General features: G+C 39.1%; 2 protein-coding genes and 2 non-coding genes across 9 annotated transcripts in view; 3 read left to right on the top strand and 1 right to left on the bottom strand.

The window, feature by feature from the left end:
* tmem181 (transmembrane protein 181) overlaps positions 1-16,058 on the top strand; it is a 36,005-nt gene that overhangs the window by 1,338 nt on the left and 18,609 nt on the right. Inside the window, exons 1-17 of one of the 5 annotated variants that reach the window (XM_049589860.1) lie at positions 1,377-1,485; positions 1,772-1,875; positions 2,127-2,194; positions 4,461-4,551; positions 4,709-4,827; positions 5,080-5,196; positions 5,322-5,402; positions 5,505-5,604; positions 6,117-6,247; positions 6,342-6,433; positions 6,527-6,584; positions 6,717-6,819; positions 6,910-6,961; positions 7,055-7,137; positions 7,934-8,023; positions 8,104-8,170; positions 8,275-9,782. In XM_049589860.1, coding sequence (XP_049445817.1) covers positions 1,478-1,485; positions 1,772-1,875; positions 2,127-2,194; positions 4,461-4,551; positions 4,709-4,827; positions 5,080-5,196; positions 5,322-5,402; positions 5,505-5,604; positions 6,117-6,247; positions 6,342-6,433; positions 6,527-6,584; positions 6,717-6,819; positions 6,910-6,961; positions 7,055-7,137; positions 7,934-8,023; positions 8,104-8,170; positions 8,275-8,359 — 1,449 coding nt within the window. In that variant the 5' untranslated portion in view covers positions 1,377-1,477 and the 3' untranslated portion in view covers positions 8,360-9,782. Of the gene's footprint in view, positions 1-1,376; positions 1,486-1,771; positions 1,876-2,126; positions 2,195-4,460; positions 4,552-4,708; positions 4,828-5,079; positions 5,197-5,321; positions 5,403-5,504; positions 5,605-6,116; positions 6,248-6,341; positions 6,434-6,526; positions 6,585-6,716; positions 6,820-6,909; positions 6,962-7,054; positions 7,138-7,933; positions 8,024-8,103; positions 8,171-8,274; positions 9,783-16,058 lie in introns of those variants that run through there. The other 4 variants (XM_049589855.1, XM_049589856.1, XM_049589857.1 and 1 more) reach the window with 4 other exon arrangements.
* Positions 9,844-11,368, bottom strand: LOC125896902 (dynein light chain Tctex-type 1-like). Of its 2 annotated transcripts, none has more exons than XM_049589864.1 (4): positions 11,283-11,368; positions 11,037-11,078; positions 10,579-10,702; positions 9,844-10,228 (listed from the first exon to the last, which is right to left on the bottom strand). In XM_049589864.1, the coding sequence occupies exons 1-4, from the start codon at positions 11,307-11,309 to the stop codon at positions 10,122-10,124; spliced, it is 300 nt and encodes a 99-aa protein (XP_049445821.1). In that variant the 5' UTR covers positions 11,310-11,368; the 3' UTR covers positions 9,844-10,121. The 2 variants fall into 2 exon arrangements, with proteins under 2 accessions (XP_049445821.1, XP_049445820.1); XM_049589863.1 differs by having other exon boundaries at positions 9,851-10,228; positions 10,513-10,702.
* Positions 14,087-14,277, top strand: LOC125897657 (U2 spliceosomal RNA). Its single transcript, XR_007450462.1, has one exon. It is a non-coding gene; the product is annotated as a U2 spliceosomal RNA (small nuclear RNA).
* Positions 15,377-15,540, top strand: LOC125897653 (U1 spliceosomal RNA). Its single transcript, XR_007450459.1, has one exon. It is a non-coding gene; the product is annotated as a U1 spliceosomal RNA (small nuclear RNA).

Here is a 16,058-nt window from a genome sequence, read left to right as displayed (position 1 = left end):
TTAATGGAGTTATTATGACAAATATTTTGTCAACAATACGGTTAGTGAAGTATATTTAAAAAAATACACACTCAGTTTATCTAACAGACCACTTTTTAGAAATATATAGAAATAATCTTTCTGAATCCTGCTTGGTTTAGTTTATTATGATCTCCATTACTGCATTGCAGCAGCTATTCTTCCTGAGGTCCACAACAACTTAACATTCATGACAGTGCACAAAAACAACACACATATAACACTTAACAAAATGACAGGATGAGACTGAAACACTGACACAGACCAACAAGACAGCTCCTGGTAATACAATAATTAAGATATATACTTTTTCATGATTACATTTGTTAAGTAGCTAACTGCCAGTTTGGGGCTAAATTTTGCTCTCATTACCTGTTGATGCTCCATTATTGTAATATTAGACCAAGTATGTATGTATGTTTACATAAATTCATGACATACGCATTAAAAGGAGTAGTTCCCAGAAAAAAACCCCCAATATTTTAACATGCAGAAAGTTCATTACAGTAAATGAATCATATTATATAGGCCACCTTTTCTTTTAGTCTCATTTGGAAAACATGAAAATATGATTAGCATACTAACAGAAAACCATCACTAATTAAATGTCCCTGCACCACAAACATAAAAGCTGAGACACATGACACAGTGAAACTTTGATGTTCATTGATTAGGCTTTGATAGCTACACTTTTGTCTGTTTTATGGATAATCTAAGTGTGTGTTCTGTGATAGTGGCATGATATGTAAAAGTCTTGTGGCTTGATGTTGAACATGTCTTTGATATGGTATGTGCTGCTAATTTACAGATAAGAGATGTTATTTTTATAAAGGGAAAATGACCTGAAGAGAGGTCATGCCTTTATTTTAAATGTCTCATTTTATATGGCAAGGTTTTCATCCATAAATGCAAATGCTCTCTCTAAATATCCAGCATCTCAAGCATGAACTCACACTGAGACACTGGTGGGACCGACAAATCAGAAAGCTATCAGGGCTATAGACATTTACAGTGCCTTAAAAAAGCTCTTTTTATTCTTTTATGGAAGTATGTACCCATTTTGTGTTTTGTTTCTCTTGTTATTGATTGTATTCTTCCATGTTTTTGCTTTATTTATGATGATTGAATGAAGTTAAAAAACCGATATCTTCAAGGCTTTAAACCGTATGTTTTTAGAAAACAATATTTTTAATATTTTATTAATTTCATCCACAGATAAATATATCGACATAAAGTCTAACATTGAAACGTAACAGCTTTATAAAGTAAAAACAACGTGTATGTAAAGAGGAAGTGGTAGCACAGAGGGAAGCCCTTTTCCCCTGACGTCACGTGACTGGTCCCTCCCACTTGATGACGTTGCATTCCGGTTGTCGCAGGCTGATGTTGCTACACGGATGTGGATCCACTGCGATATTTTAGCGTTTTCTCTCGGAACCGAGACTGCGAACCGAAACAAATGGAGCGGTAAGTGTTCGATGTGGTCAGCGGACACTCCCGAGACGTGTCACCAATGTTTGAGTGTGTGAGAGACGGTGTTAGAGCAACTGGGTAGCTCCTTTTCTACCATCTGTTACTGCTAGCATAAGCTAGCATGGAAGCTAACAGTGTTGACATATCCGCACCTCAGACACAGTGGGTTTTCAGCATTAACCACAAAACAAACTTGACTCGTGTCAGTTGCTTTTTTATCATTTTCTGTCCGTGGCTGTGGTGTGGTGTGGTAACTCTCTCTAATGTCTCCCTGTGACAGACTGGCACCCATGCGGCTCTACACCCTGTCCAAGAGACATTTTGTCTTGGTCTTCGTGTTTTTCCTGATCTGCTTTGGTCTCACAGTCTTCATTGGGATTGCAGGTACGTTTCTCTCTGCAGCACCGGCCCAAGCTGGGTGTTGGTCAGAAGTCATATTAACGCAGACTTAAGAGTTTGAGATACAGAGATGTGTGAGTGTGTGAGTCATTCTCCTTGACACATAACGCACCGTTATCAAGCTCTGATAACACATTACTTAAAGTGTGTCAGCTGCTTTTTATCACTACTCTTATCCTAGTCCAGTGGTTCAGTCTGTGAAAAATGTATTCAGTGTGTCTTCTTTATTTGTGTAGGTCCTAGGATTATTACTGAGCAAGAGCACAATGGCGATCAGTTACTTCTCAAAAACTTCACAGTTAAGGTAAGATGAGAAGCTGTGTGTTGCTGAGAACAAATAGCACACTTCAGGAGGATAGGATGCAATAATTTCATTTGCAGGAAACCACATTTGTGATATTTTAAGATTTACTGCAGTTTATAATGCCCAAGCACTTTTTTGTTGTTAAACTTGCTTTGTAGAGATTGTTGACATTACTTAAAGAGATGCTTTGCCAATTATCGACCAGCTTTGTTTCATAACAATGTGGGTGATAGGTGTAAATGAACAGCGCTGAGTAGTTCACCAGATAGAGCAGGTGCCCCATGTACACAGGCTACCTCCTTGCTGCAGCAGCTGTAGGTTAGATTCTGACCTGCTGCCCTTTGCTGCACGTCATCACCTCTCTCTCCCTCTTTTACGCTACCACTGTCCTATCAAATACAGGCCGAAAAGCCACAAAAAATTATCTTAAAAAGAGAAAAATCTTCCCTCAATCTTTCCAGCGCCCAGGTCTCTGTGCTCATCTCTCAGCTCAGATCAGCTGGATGACACAAAAAGTGTCATCTGGTGGATTTTCGCTGGCTCCAGGGCTGTTGCTCAGAAAAAAGGGTGGTTTCTTGAACTACATATTGAACTTCTGCATTTTATTATGCCGGCCCCCACAGACACTGGGAGTATAGAAGTGGACTGACAGAGAGACCCACCCCTATCTCTCCCTTAAACTCAGACCAAACGATAAAACCAGGCAGTGCTGATCAAATACAATCCAAGATAATGTCACTGTATTGCCTATTTCTCCCCTAAAATGTTTTCAGAAACATATTTTAGTGTACTGTTTGATTGCTACACAAGAATTTGGAAACAAGACCCACATTGTTTCCTTTATTGTAAAAATGGAGGCTGAAAAACTAAGATCAAATAGTAAAACTAGGCAGTGCTGATCATAATGAGCCAAGATTCTGTTACTGCATTGCCTATTTCTACAGTTGAGCTTACATTACATCGCGCACCAGTGGGAGTGTTTATTGATTCAATGTGGTGCAGCGCACTCTGGTAGTTGTAGGTTTTCCTCCTCTTGAGCAAATGCAAATGCCACAGCCCTTTTCCTCTGTTTCTTTGGTCATATTGCAACAATTTCAAAAGTATTTTTATCTTTCTACTGCATAGACAGTCTAGTTTTTTGAAAAGACCGCCTTTCAAGCAATTAAATATTTCTTTAAGTAACTGCGGCTGTATCCTCTCTGTACTACAGACATTTTAACTGGAACTTTTCTGCTCTCTGGCAATTCAACCTTTTGACCTTTTGCTAGTTTTTAGCTGCCTTACATTTGATTGAATTCCTCTGTGTGTGTGTGTGTGTGTGTGTGTGTGTGTGTGTGTATGTGTACACATTTTTTCTTCTTCTTTTCCTATTATCTCATGTCTCACAAAGTGCTCCAGGGTTGACTTTTTCTGTAGGTCAACATGTAAGTTAGCGTCATTGTGTTTCCCTCGTCAAAAGACTATGGGATTTTTACATAGATGGCTTTTTTTTTGATGGCTTCTGTGGCAAACAAATGCTTATGAAATGCACACGTTTGTTCAGCAAGATAATCTTCACAAATGAAAACCACTTTTTTTGATTTTTGAAGCCTAAATGCAACTGCGGAAAAGCTAACATTAGGCTATAAACAAACTACACCACAGGCGCATGCCCACCACAACAAGGCTGTCAAGCTGTGTTTGGTGTGATGATGGTCTGTAGTCTTACTTTGCAACTTGTCAGCAACCAGATTTTTTAAGACATAATAAAGAAGTATTTTATGTTGTAGAACAAAACTTGTAAGTCTCTTGAGCTTGAGTTAACCGCAGACCTTATTTCAGCAATCTAAATCCATTCATAAAAAAAATCCATTGACTTTGAGACCAGGAAACTGAGAGTGCAAAAATTTTAATTCATTTCCAGATTTTAGGACTCATTACTGGGGCACTCTATTTATACATAAACTCTGTAAAACTGAAGCCGTTTCTTACCGGGGGAAATGAATAGTACACAATTGATTTAAAAAGTGTTTTGCCATTTTAAGGGCACGTCTTTCTGTGGAGTTATTGATATAATGAGTCCTGTATAGGAGAGGAGTAATGCAGATGCACAGTGAAGTGTAATATAATTGTAATGTTGATATCTGCATCGTCTGGTATTAAGAGAAAATCTTTGGGTTTTGTGTCGATGAAAGCAAAATGCCTTCTTACTGAAATAACGTCTTATCTTTCCATTTATTAGTGTCCCTTATAATGATTAATTATGTCATTAATTGTATGTTTTCAGACTGGGCCCTTCAAGATAGTATCTCCTCCCCTCACCACCTACAACCAGCAGCTATGGCTCACCTGTCTGATCCAGGCTGAACACAGCAACAGTAAGACCACAGAATGAGCTACAGATGACAGCCGTATTAAAGACAGTGGAATAATGAGGGCGTCTCTGTGACGCACCTCACATAGCTTTTTGTTTTATTGTTTTGCAAACATGCCTACCTGTGGCTAATGACATGTTTTCACTGCTGTCTGTGTCAGTGGGTGATTTCCAGCAGCCCTTCGAGATCAGTGTGGAACTAAAGGGAGTGATGCAGGACGCCAGTGTGATGCACATCAACAAAGTGCAGCAGAAACCAAGAACTCTACACTGCGGGGCTGTAAGTGTTGATCAGCAAACCCAGTCACCTTCTTCTCTCAATATGTAGGATTAAATCATCTAGTCAGGCAGCAGCAACCAGAACAGCAGTGAGTTTATGAAATGTTATTTATGATATGAAATGAGGCTGTATAGCAGTGAGTGCAGTGAAACTGATTATCATGTCAGACCGACAGTAACAGAGCAGTTCAATTATGCATTGGATTGTTGACTGAACCAACAGTGATGCACCGTTTTCTGTCTCTGCTTACAGAAATGTGATGAGATCATCGTGCTCCATCTTGGTCATCTGAACTACACCCAGTACCAGGTCATGGTCAGCTTCAAAGGCCTTGAAAATATCACATATGAAATCAAGGTCAAGTTTGTGGTGAGTGACAAACACTGGCAGGGTTTTTAATAATGAAATAGCTTGAGCTCACAGGTCAGTCACAGCCTTTTCACTCTTATCGTTTCTCTCCCTTTTTTGTTCTCTTTTTAAAAATCCCTCCTCAGTGGAAAACATACAACCCCACCTTCTCGCAAGTGGAGATCTGGTTCAGATTTGTCTTTGTGGTGTTGACCTTCATGGTGACGGTAAGATGACTATTCAGGTCTTAACCCCAATGAACTTTACATAACCAGTATTCTGATCTGACCAAATGCAGGACTAACGTTTGTTTATTCTACATGTCCCAGTGTATGTTTGCACACTCTCTGAGGAAGTTTTCTATGAGGGATTGGGGCATAGAACAAAAGTGGATGTCCATCCTGCTCCCTTTGCTGCTTCTCTACAATGGTGAGGCCAGTATTTTCTCTCCACAAGTCATATTTTACCCTTAAAATACAACCTGTGAAATCAGGTATAGATAGTTGGTATTTATAGGAACGCCCACAAACTTTCACATCAGTTTATTGCAAGTGGAAAAACAAAGCATTTGCTACCATGCTGAAGAGTTGCTGTGTGGCTTTCTGTATGTCAGATGACTGTGAAATTCTGAGTTGAAGGCTATTTTCCAACCTGGACCCTATGTTTTCTGTGTTTTTGTGTCTGAGTAACTAATGGGAACAATATTTTTTGATACGAGACACTCAGGGCATCTTTACACCGTCCATTTAGGTCCACTAAAAGTGCTTGTTTTTGGCACTGACATGCTCAGACTGTTATTATAAGTGTGTGACAAGATAATTTAATGGATCTCATGTTAACTGTAATGTCAACTGCAAATGTTACATGTGTCTTGTCCGTGTTAAAAGATATGTAGGTTCAAGGTGAGGTGTTTTGCTCATTGTGTTGCTTTTGCTGTTCAGATCCATTTTTCCCACTGTCATTCCTGGTGAACAGCTGGTTTCCAGGGATGTTAGACGCTTTCTTCCAGGCTCTGTTCCTGTGTGCCCTGCTGCTCTTCTGGCTCTGTGTTTATCATGGCATCAGGGTTCAGGTGTGTCCAGTGCTAGACCTATACTTTAATGTTTTCTTCAATTTTAGCATATCAATATGAATCTTATTTAATGTGTTTTGTGTCGTTTCCACAGGGTGAGAGGAAATGTCTTACATTCTACCTGCCTAAGCTGATCATTGTGGGTCTTTTGTGGCTCTCAGCAGTTACACTGGGCATATGGCAAACGTAAGTCTGACCCCACTGGCTGCTAGCAGCCTGAATCAAACAGTGAATTACAACAGGACCGAAAAGATCAACTCTTCTTTTCTGAATTCGCAGGGTTAATGAACTCCAAGACCCTACCTATTTGTATAAAGTGGACATAGAAAACTTTCAGGTGAGACTTTTTACCTTTTAATGATACAGATTGGGGCAAAGGTGGTTGAATAGTGCTGTTATATTAAGTAAACTCAGTGTTTGTGTCTTTATTTGCCCAGCAGTTTAATAAAGTCTCATGTTATTTCTCCAGGGCATGAAAATCTTCTTCCTGATTGTAGTTGCCCTCTACATCCTCTACCTGATCTTCCTGGTTGTCAGAGCTTGTTCTGAACTCAAGAACATGCCTTACTCAGGTATCACAACATACCACACCTCTTTATTTGATTCAGTTCAGTTTCTTTTACCGTGGTAACATTAATGTGATGTGTGTTTTCAACCTCTAGATCTCCGGCTCAGGTTTTTGACAGCGCTGACATTCGTGGTTCTTGTAATAAGGTGTGTTTTTAAGAAAAGAACTGCTCTGTTTTTTTGACAAAGCCCTTTGTGGTTAATATGATCCTGTCGTTCTTGTTGCTTTTTCTCCACCAGCATGGTCATTCTCTACCTGAGGTTTGGTGCCAAGGCTCTTCAAGACAACTTTGTTGCTGAACTGTCTACTCATTATCAAAACTATATCCTTTCTAATGGTGTTTCATTTCGAGCATGATTTCATTGAAAGGGGGCCTATTATGCTTTACCGTATTTTGTGTCTTAAACACAGTGTTACATTGAAGGATGTTCATATTAAATATGGCCAAAGTTTATCCAATGAGGTAGCATTTGTAGAAGTAATTTCAGTGAGTAAAAAACTCAGGCTTCAGACTGCTCTGAACACAGCTTTTATACTGTGGTTACAGTATGACATCATAGGATTTCTTTTATATGGTCATCTGCTCCAAGCACATCACTGAAAGTGTTTACATAACGTAGCCTACATTGTTAGATGTAGCTACATGCTAACATCAGGGAAGCATGTAATCTTGGTTGGTCCATGTTTTCAGTCAGAAATTTCAACTGGAAAGCCCCCTGAAGTCAGATTTCTGACTCCAACCCTGACCTCGAAATCCAATATGGCTGCTGCTCTCATAAGAACGGTTGTACACACAGCACAGTCTAATTTCTGGCTGTGAGCATGTTGCTGTGGTGTTTGTATATGTAAAATAACTGGTATTGCTAACAGTGGTTAACCTGGCTAGAACTGGTTTTGTGTTACTTGTGGTATTAGAACGCGGGCAACTCAGGTGTGACATCATTGCCCAGTGCGGCCTTCGACTCCTGTGTAAATGAGGAGATTTGGATGACCTGGAAACGCTGACCAGTCTGAGCTGACCTGAAAATGAGCATAACATGTCCCCTTGAAGTATACCATGTGAGGTAGCATGTTGATGTCTTAAATAGTGAGAAATTATTCCTTAACTTCAGACATACCAGCTGAATTCTTATCATTCTACGGTCTGCTCAACTTTTACCTGTACACATTGGCGTTTGTGTATTCCCCTTCCAAAAATGCACTTTACGGTAGGTAATACAGCACAGTCTCAATATAGGAGGTAATGAAGACAACAGATTAATGTAACTGGTTTTGTATCATTCCCCAGACTCCCAGTTGAAGGATAATCCTGCTTTCTCAATGCTGAACGACTCAGATGATGAAGTAATATACGGGTAAGCATTTGTTTACTTAATTAATTTTATGGATTTTCACACCTTACAGTTTGCGGTGTAGTATTCAGCATAAACCATTTGATGTTTTCTGTGTCTTTGTACAGGAGTGATTATGAAGACATGCCTTTACAAAACGGACGTGCTATCAAAGCAACCACCAAGTACCAGGATGAGAGTGACAGCGACTGATGGGATTTCTGACCAGCTTGTACCTCTTGTGTGTCCCTGCTGGAAGCTATGAGAGTACAATACAACAAACTATCATGTGTATGTGTAAATAACTTGCAATGGTATTACAAAAATGACATACTGTAAGTGTACATAACTATATTTTTAAGCAAAGTTCCATGTCTACTGAATGTACTGTACTTTTACTGAAAGTTGGGGCATGTAGCCACTCAGACTTTTTCCTTCATTGTTTATTCTTTCAGTCTCATTGAAAACAAAGGAAACAAACACAGGTGTAAAAGAGTACAATTTTTACCAGTTTGTAAACTTTTTTCCTCGTGACCAGCATTTCTTAACAACCTATTAGTTAGAGATGATCGGGAGGAATGCTAATGTCCATTTGGGATTTTTTTTTGTTTTTTGTTGCATCAATGTTATTTTTAATGCTTTGCATTGAACCACTGTTGTGTCTCTTTACCTGCGCTGTGTTGTTTTTGCCATTCCTTTCTGCTCTCTGATAGTCTGACAATAATGAGAATATGTATCTGGCCAAAGCTGATTAACATTATACTGGTAGTAGGAAGTAAAGGAAGCTACATGCTGCAGCCTTAAGTGGACTCTGGTGGTTCACACTATGGCTTGCAAGCACTGACATGAGTGATAAATAGGGAATTAAAGTGCCATAGCAGTGTTGGCTGTCGACAAATTCTCTTTGGCCTCAGACGTGTTTTAAAAAACTCCAGAGAGAGCCTTAGCTGGAGTAGGTGCCACTTATCTCTGACCACTCCTCTTGACAATTCTTCCCTTTGAGAGCAGCTTTGTAATTGCACTTGTTTAAGAGTTTAATTTATTTCACTGGTAAGTGACGATGTTTGATAGTGTATTATCTGACGACATGGATGAATGGATTTTAATGAACTGCATGGATTTTACACAACTTAATGTAAATGGACTACTGATTTGTCACATTTCTTCTCCCTGCACATACAGTAATTATACCATTGGCCAAATATGTTTTGCCTTATGTAGAGCGTATTATTTTAAGTAGTTGTTTTTTTTCTTACGTAACTTTCCATACCTTGCCTACAATGTGAGACTTGCTGCCTTTTCCTTTGTTTTATAAACCTGGAGTTATGGACAAAAACAGCCAAACAAATGTGTTTCTGTTCCTTACAAATAATATCCTAACGTATTCTAATCAAGATGGTGCCTTGTCTTCACGTTTCTTATTACTGGGCTGCGGTCTCAAATTTGTAAATGCTTTGAGATTAATGTACATTTTTGATTCTTTCAGAGTGAATGTAGTTTACGGTGGTTAAATGAGGTTGTTGTGGGTCCTGATATGTTGGGAGTTCTTTGCAATTTGTGTTGCTTAATGAGATAAAAGCTGTACATGTAGCATTCTTGTCATGTCTCATGTAAATAAAGCAAAGTATATCCAGCATAGTATCGTTTTATTCAATTGCACTTAGTATAAAAGCAGAAAAGTGTTTTCAAATACAGTCAACGTGACTGAATACAACATGCAGGTTCTCAAATACACACAAAATCCAATACATTTCAAACACCCTAGGTATGTTGTAGTTGGTTCAGATGACCAGCCCAAAAACACTGACGATACAGTACATGGACTTGTTCTCCCATCTCACCAAACAGCTTCCTGTTGGGTGTAATACATGTTATGTTCAGTGACAGTGTCACCTCTACATTTAATATTTAAAGTCAGTAACCACCAGCGTCTGAAAGCTGAGCAATCAAAAGCACACTGACAGTCATGACCACTCTAATACATTAAAAACGTTACTACTTTATCATCAGTGGAGTTATCCCAGAAGCACGTGCTGGCTGTTTGTAGATCTGCCCCATTTTTCTGCATGATGATACAGGTTACTGTAAAGAAAAACAAACACTATCTGTTAATATCATCTTCAGAGCCCAGAGCCATCAGAATATTTTGAAGAACGAGATAGCAGTGAGCTCGAGGACCGTCTTTATCAATTGATATTCAAGAAAAAACGCAGGTGCTCTTGAAGAAACATGCATATTTTTGACATTTGGTTAGTGATTTTTCATTTTAGTACAGGGATTCTTTTTTTCTCTCTCTTTTTTTTTTTTTTTTAAAGGTGTGTCACTTTCAAAATGGCTCCTTATTGTAATCCACTGCTGCCACCCACCCATGAGTGCCTGAGGTTCATTTTTTTCCACCATCAGAATATTATTGTTACACTGCAGCAGGGCACCAATATATTTAAAAGGCTTCCCCAGCTTGCTGAGATGACTGAGGCACTGCTCCGCCACACTGGTGGTCCACTGGTTCACTCTGCTGTGCTGGTAGGCATTTCCTCCTATAGTTGCTTCTACTGCCTACACAGACAGTTTCAGGAAAGTGGTGTTAAATTAAGAGCTGATCATCACAGAGGATGCAACACATTTTAATAACCTTAGAATAATATGAAATCCACATCATATAATGCAATTTAACCAGCTAAATATAGTATAAAATTAAACGGAAACGACATTCATATAAATACGCTGTTTGGTATAAATTCTAGGTACAACATTAAAGAGATGAACGTTGTCTAGCAACCGTTAGTGCCCTTAGCAACAGACGGGCCGCTAAAAAGCTGCAAGCTAGAAATTAGCCGATTAAATATAAACTTCGGGAATAAACCTACAGGAATCATGTCTTGTTGCTCACCTCTTTTATAATTTTGCTCCCTTCATCGACGACAAACGCAGTCTGTTTGGTGAAAGATAAAAACAGTTTAGTTTAAACTCGCCAGCCGACATGTCTGTTCGCCTTTTAACGTACTTTCTGGCAAAACGATTATGTGTCAGGTACAAAGTAAACCGTAGAAACAAGATATTTTTTGTGGTTATATCTTAGCTTTATTTCTAAGTGACACAAATACATGCAATAACTAGTTTAAAGCACAAAACTCACCTCCTCTTCTGTCTGATACTCGTCCATTAATACTGCCTCCTATGAGAACCAAGAAGACTTCCGGTTATAATTCTTCAGAATAAAAGAGGACTAACTGAAAACCTATGATCCATGAAAAAAAGGTTATGTACGGTAATTGTATGTCGCAGTTATTGCATTGCTGCAGCCACTTAAAACAAACAAACAAACTGACTTGGATTAAAATGTATTTGAATTGTCAGTAAACAATCACTATCTTGATTTTTTTTTTTGAGCAAATGTATCACGGAAAACCTTTACAGGTAAACACCGCCCCCTGTTGGTCACTTGTATACAACATTGTTGTGTAACGTTTATCGTTCGGTGTTGTGCAGAAGTCTGTTTCTTCGCCAAAATGTGTCCCTCCCCCCCCACCTTCCACCTTGACCTGCCCAAACCCTCGGCCCTAACCTGAACCACCCAACGGGGAGGGAGCGGTACGCAGTGGCAGGCAGAGAACACTATTGGACGAGGGGGACATTTCAATTCAGCTGTCGGCGACAGGTAATCACGTCTCCTCGCAGTCGAGGACCATTTCGGGTAAGTTAATACCTAAACCAAAGCTGTTTTTGGACTGCTTTTTCTAATAGTGTTCTTTTTAGTCTTTTGGCTTAACATGTTTTGTTGTGAAATGTTATGAAATAACCGGTTGCCGTTAGTTAGTCGCATCATTTTATGGACTGAAGGCACTAACGGTTAGGCTAGGCCTGCTAATGCTGTAATTGCAAATGGCACCGTTAGTTGTAGGCGCGAGATGTATTTGTGGCAATGGTGGCCGTTACTCTGAGACTAACATATGACTTTAAATTAGTTTTAACTTAACCTTAAGCATTAAGATTAATGTCAGTTAGTGTTGGTTAAAGTTGCTTGTTAACTGAATGTTACCCTTGAAGGGAGGGTCGCGTTACGCAGTTTTATTTCAGTGACCGTGGACCTACGTTAATTCAGGTAACTCATCTCTAACTAACGTTGGTCGACTATTATTCGATGAAAGCATGTAATTTTAGGCCCATTACCCTTTACCTTACGTTATAGTTCCTAAATTAAGCTAAATATGAAGAGTCCAGTTTCAGAAATAACGTTACAGTACGCTACGTAAGTTAATTGTTGCTGCGTGTGGGGTGTTGTTTGAAGTTAGCGGCCATGTTGAAGTTCGCTTAAATAGTCAAAGTCAGTTGTAATTTGCGTAGTTTAGCATTACATGCCCGTTGTCGCTAATATATATAGTTAAAAAACAAAATACCATTTAAAAGCTGCTTCAAAAAGTCAACTTTTCCGGACTACTGTAAAGACGTTACATGTTGCCAGTACAACTTTTATTCTGAAAACTGAAACACCGGAAGTTGAAACAGTTCTGCTGCCAGTTTGATGCCTCGGTGTCTCGTTGGTGTCCAAATATCGATGGTGTACGCCTGTGATGTTTTGCTGGATCGTATACATTTGTTCAGATTCTAATAAGCTATACGTTGCCAATATTAAAAACATATATTGCTGGCTTACAACAGATGTTGAAGATTTGCTCTAACTATGGTGCAGACTTTGACATCAAATATAATGCCAATAAGAGCAACATTATGATTGTTAACAGTAACGTTAAAGAAGACACAATTAGTATTTCCTGAATTCTTTTATCTGGTGTTGCTCTTCAAGTGTGTCGTGAGATTAAATATCTTGGCCAGTTTTATGTACAAGCTATTATGCTTGCTCGCAAATTTATCATGTGTTCAGTTAATGTGAAGGTTTCTCTTTATAGACCATTTTGCACTTCTTTGTATATTGCCCACTTGTGGCGCTAGAGCAAGACTTAATGTGGCCTATAACGATGGCATTAAACTTCCACGATGGCGCAGTGTCAGCCAAATGTTTGTAAATGTTAGTGTACCTGCTTGTCCTGCCTTAATGCGAAATCTTCTATGTCAATATATGTGCAGGCTCTCTGTCTCAGAAAATAGTATCCAGGCCTTGGCCACCCCTGATCTGAACTCAGTCAGGTCTTCATCTAAACTGTGGGGCCTCTGGCTCTCCTGCTTGTTTGTGGGTGCAGTTTATTGAATTTTGTCAATTTCTATGAAATTATATAATGTAGTGTTGGGTAATTCTTGTCTTTGTTTACATATATTTTTTTCATTACATCGAATTCTTGTACATAGGATGATTGTTTTTGTGTGTGATATACTAGGGACCCTTCTCTGTGTCCTCAAAAGTAATTATTAATATTATTGTTGTTGTTGTTGTTGTTGTTGTTGTTGACGACTGAAGCACAATGTAAAGTGTATGTTCAAAGATGCTATGTGAGCGGCTGAAGTTTCAGACTGGGCACAGTGTCCTGTATTGTTTCCGTCACCAGAGGGAGACACAGCTCAGTTTATCATTGTTGAAGCTTTATATTCAGAAGCAGGTGTATTTTGTTCATTTTTAACCCCGTCATTATCCCGTCATTATAAAGAGTTGTACTTAATCTCAATCTTATATTTTTATGCGATTAAACGACCAGTTCTTCTTTAAAGCTATAAAAATGATTTTAACATACCCGTTCGTACTGATTGCTGATTGGGCAGTAGTACATCACGTGACCAGAAATAGCATGAACCCACGTTAAACTCCCGTAGCGTTTTGTAATAAAAGTCTGCGATCGGATGCATATTTCCGTTGCCCATCATTCATAAGACATCAAACTGCGCTTTCACAATTTGTTGGTGTGTTTTTGTAGCCATAGAAATCATATTGAACCGCGAGTTAGTGTCACAATGAGGAGAAGGAGTCGCCCACTTCAGTCGTTAGTCAGCATCGCTTCTCGGCCTTTTGGCTAAGATCAAGTGTAGTATCTGTTCTTATCAGTTTAATATCTGATACGTCCCCTACCCGGGGACCATATATTAAATTGCTTTTTGGAACAGGGAGATGGAAAAGGGGCTTGCCCCGTCCACTCCACGCATCGACCTGGTATTGCAGTACTTCCAGGAACGGTGCACCCCCCTGTATGTGTTGAAAGTAATAGAAGTTTGTGTGTCCGTCTTGGTCTTTTTGTCTCGTGCATATGAATTATAGCCTACATTAACTTAAATTTTCAGGTGCAAGGTCATTTGAAATATCAACTATGACATAATTTGCACACCTGTTGAGCGTAGTTTGCAAATTTTGGTGTGCTTGAACTTTCTACGGTGTCTTTAATTCTTGGTTTAAGTGGATCTCATTGTAAAATAAAGTGAACCAGTAAATGCTGAGTGACACGGAATGACTGCAAAAAGAGATGTGTTGTGGTCATAGTTCATTTTCACATGAAAAGCATAAAGACATTTTTTCTTTCTCAGTAGATGCTCAACCGGACCTCGTCTTATTGTGTTGTGTAACCTAATTACACTTTAGTTTTGAAATGAGCTGTCATTTCAGTCGGTTTATTATTATTCCCATAAAGTGAAAATCCTCTCTGCATAATTTCTGCTGCTGTTTTTTCCCAGTCTGTTTTTTTGCAGACATATCAGAAGTAAGGCAAATACTCCACATGTGTTTGAGCGTTTTGTTTATAATCAATTTTTTCTTCTTGCCGTTAGTTAGGCACAGAGAAGCACATTTGTAGATAAATGTTTAATAAACAGTGTTGTTCACACTCCAGACCAACAGGTGGCAGCAGCAGAACGTCAGTTGTCCACCAGCAGAATGCGAAACAAGTAAATCAGGAAGTGTCTGTAATGTGAGGAGACAAACATGTTTTTCACTCTTTCCATTGATTTTAAAATGCAGATCAAACAATAGTTGATTGCATATTAATTTAGCTTTGTCTGGCGTGAACTCGCTTAGGTTTTAAATATAAAATAAATGGATAATCTGGTGATGTTAGGGCAGCTTTTGATATGGATATACAGCATTGCATGATGGGATATGTGCCGATTTTTCTCAAGTAAAATATTAGTTATTTTTGTCAGCCTTAGTACAAAAGTGTTTCTTGTATATGAACGTCCTGTAGATTATCAGAGCCTTTATAGTGTGTGGTTTTGGTCATTGCCATACATTGCCAGCACCATCACCTATCATCGTATGACCGTGAGTGAGGCCCCTGTGTGTGAGGTGTACAACTCATACTTACCTGGCAGGGGAGATACCATGATCAAGAAGGTGGTTCGCCCAGGGCGAGGCTCGGTCATTGCACTCCGATTGCGCTGACCTCTGCGAATTCCCCAAATGCGGGAATCTCGACTGCATAATTTCTGGTAGTGGGGGACTGCGTTCGCGCTCTCCCCTGATAACACTGTGGAAAAATAATGAGAAACATGTGATGCAGAAAGAAATCATGTGTGTTTAATATAGTAGTATACTATGTCCAAGGTTTTAATATTAACTTCTGTGTCATTATTAAACTGAGCATTATAACACGAGAGTGAGTGTAGTTGTATTTCAGTTTACAGCCTCGTGCTTACAGCTTAATCACATCTGTGCTGATATTCAGTACAACAGCACGATCTCGAGTGTCATTTTGCTTTACACGCGCCATTTATTAACAGTAAAAAGCGGCAACATGTTGTAATTTGTTTGGTTTTTAATGATTTTGTGGCCAAACAAGCACAAATCGTTCAGCAACTGGTCCGAGACTGGGCCATTGCCATTACGTTGTGTTAGCTGTGTAAACTCACACACTTTACCACAGGACCAGCTGCTGTATATCATGTAGGTAACATTTGTGTTTTTCCATTTATTTTGAACCAGTGAAATACGTCTGTTGACCGTCTCTTCGGATGAGTACGTTTGATGCTGATGAGTTAA

This window comes from Epinephelus fuscoguttatus, linkage group LG11 (genome assembly GCF_011397635.1).
Source record: "Epinephelus fuscoguttatus linkage group LG11, E.fuscoguttatus.final_Chr_v1".
Lineage (NCBI taxonomy): Eukaryota > Metazoa > Chordata > Actinopteri > Perciformes > Serranidae > Epinephelus > Epinephelus fuscoguttatus.
This window is presented reverse-complemented; position numbering and strand designations above follow the sequence as displayed.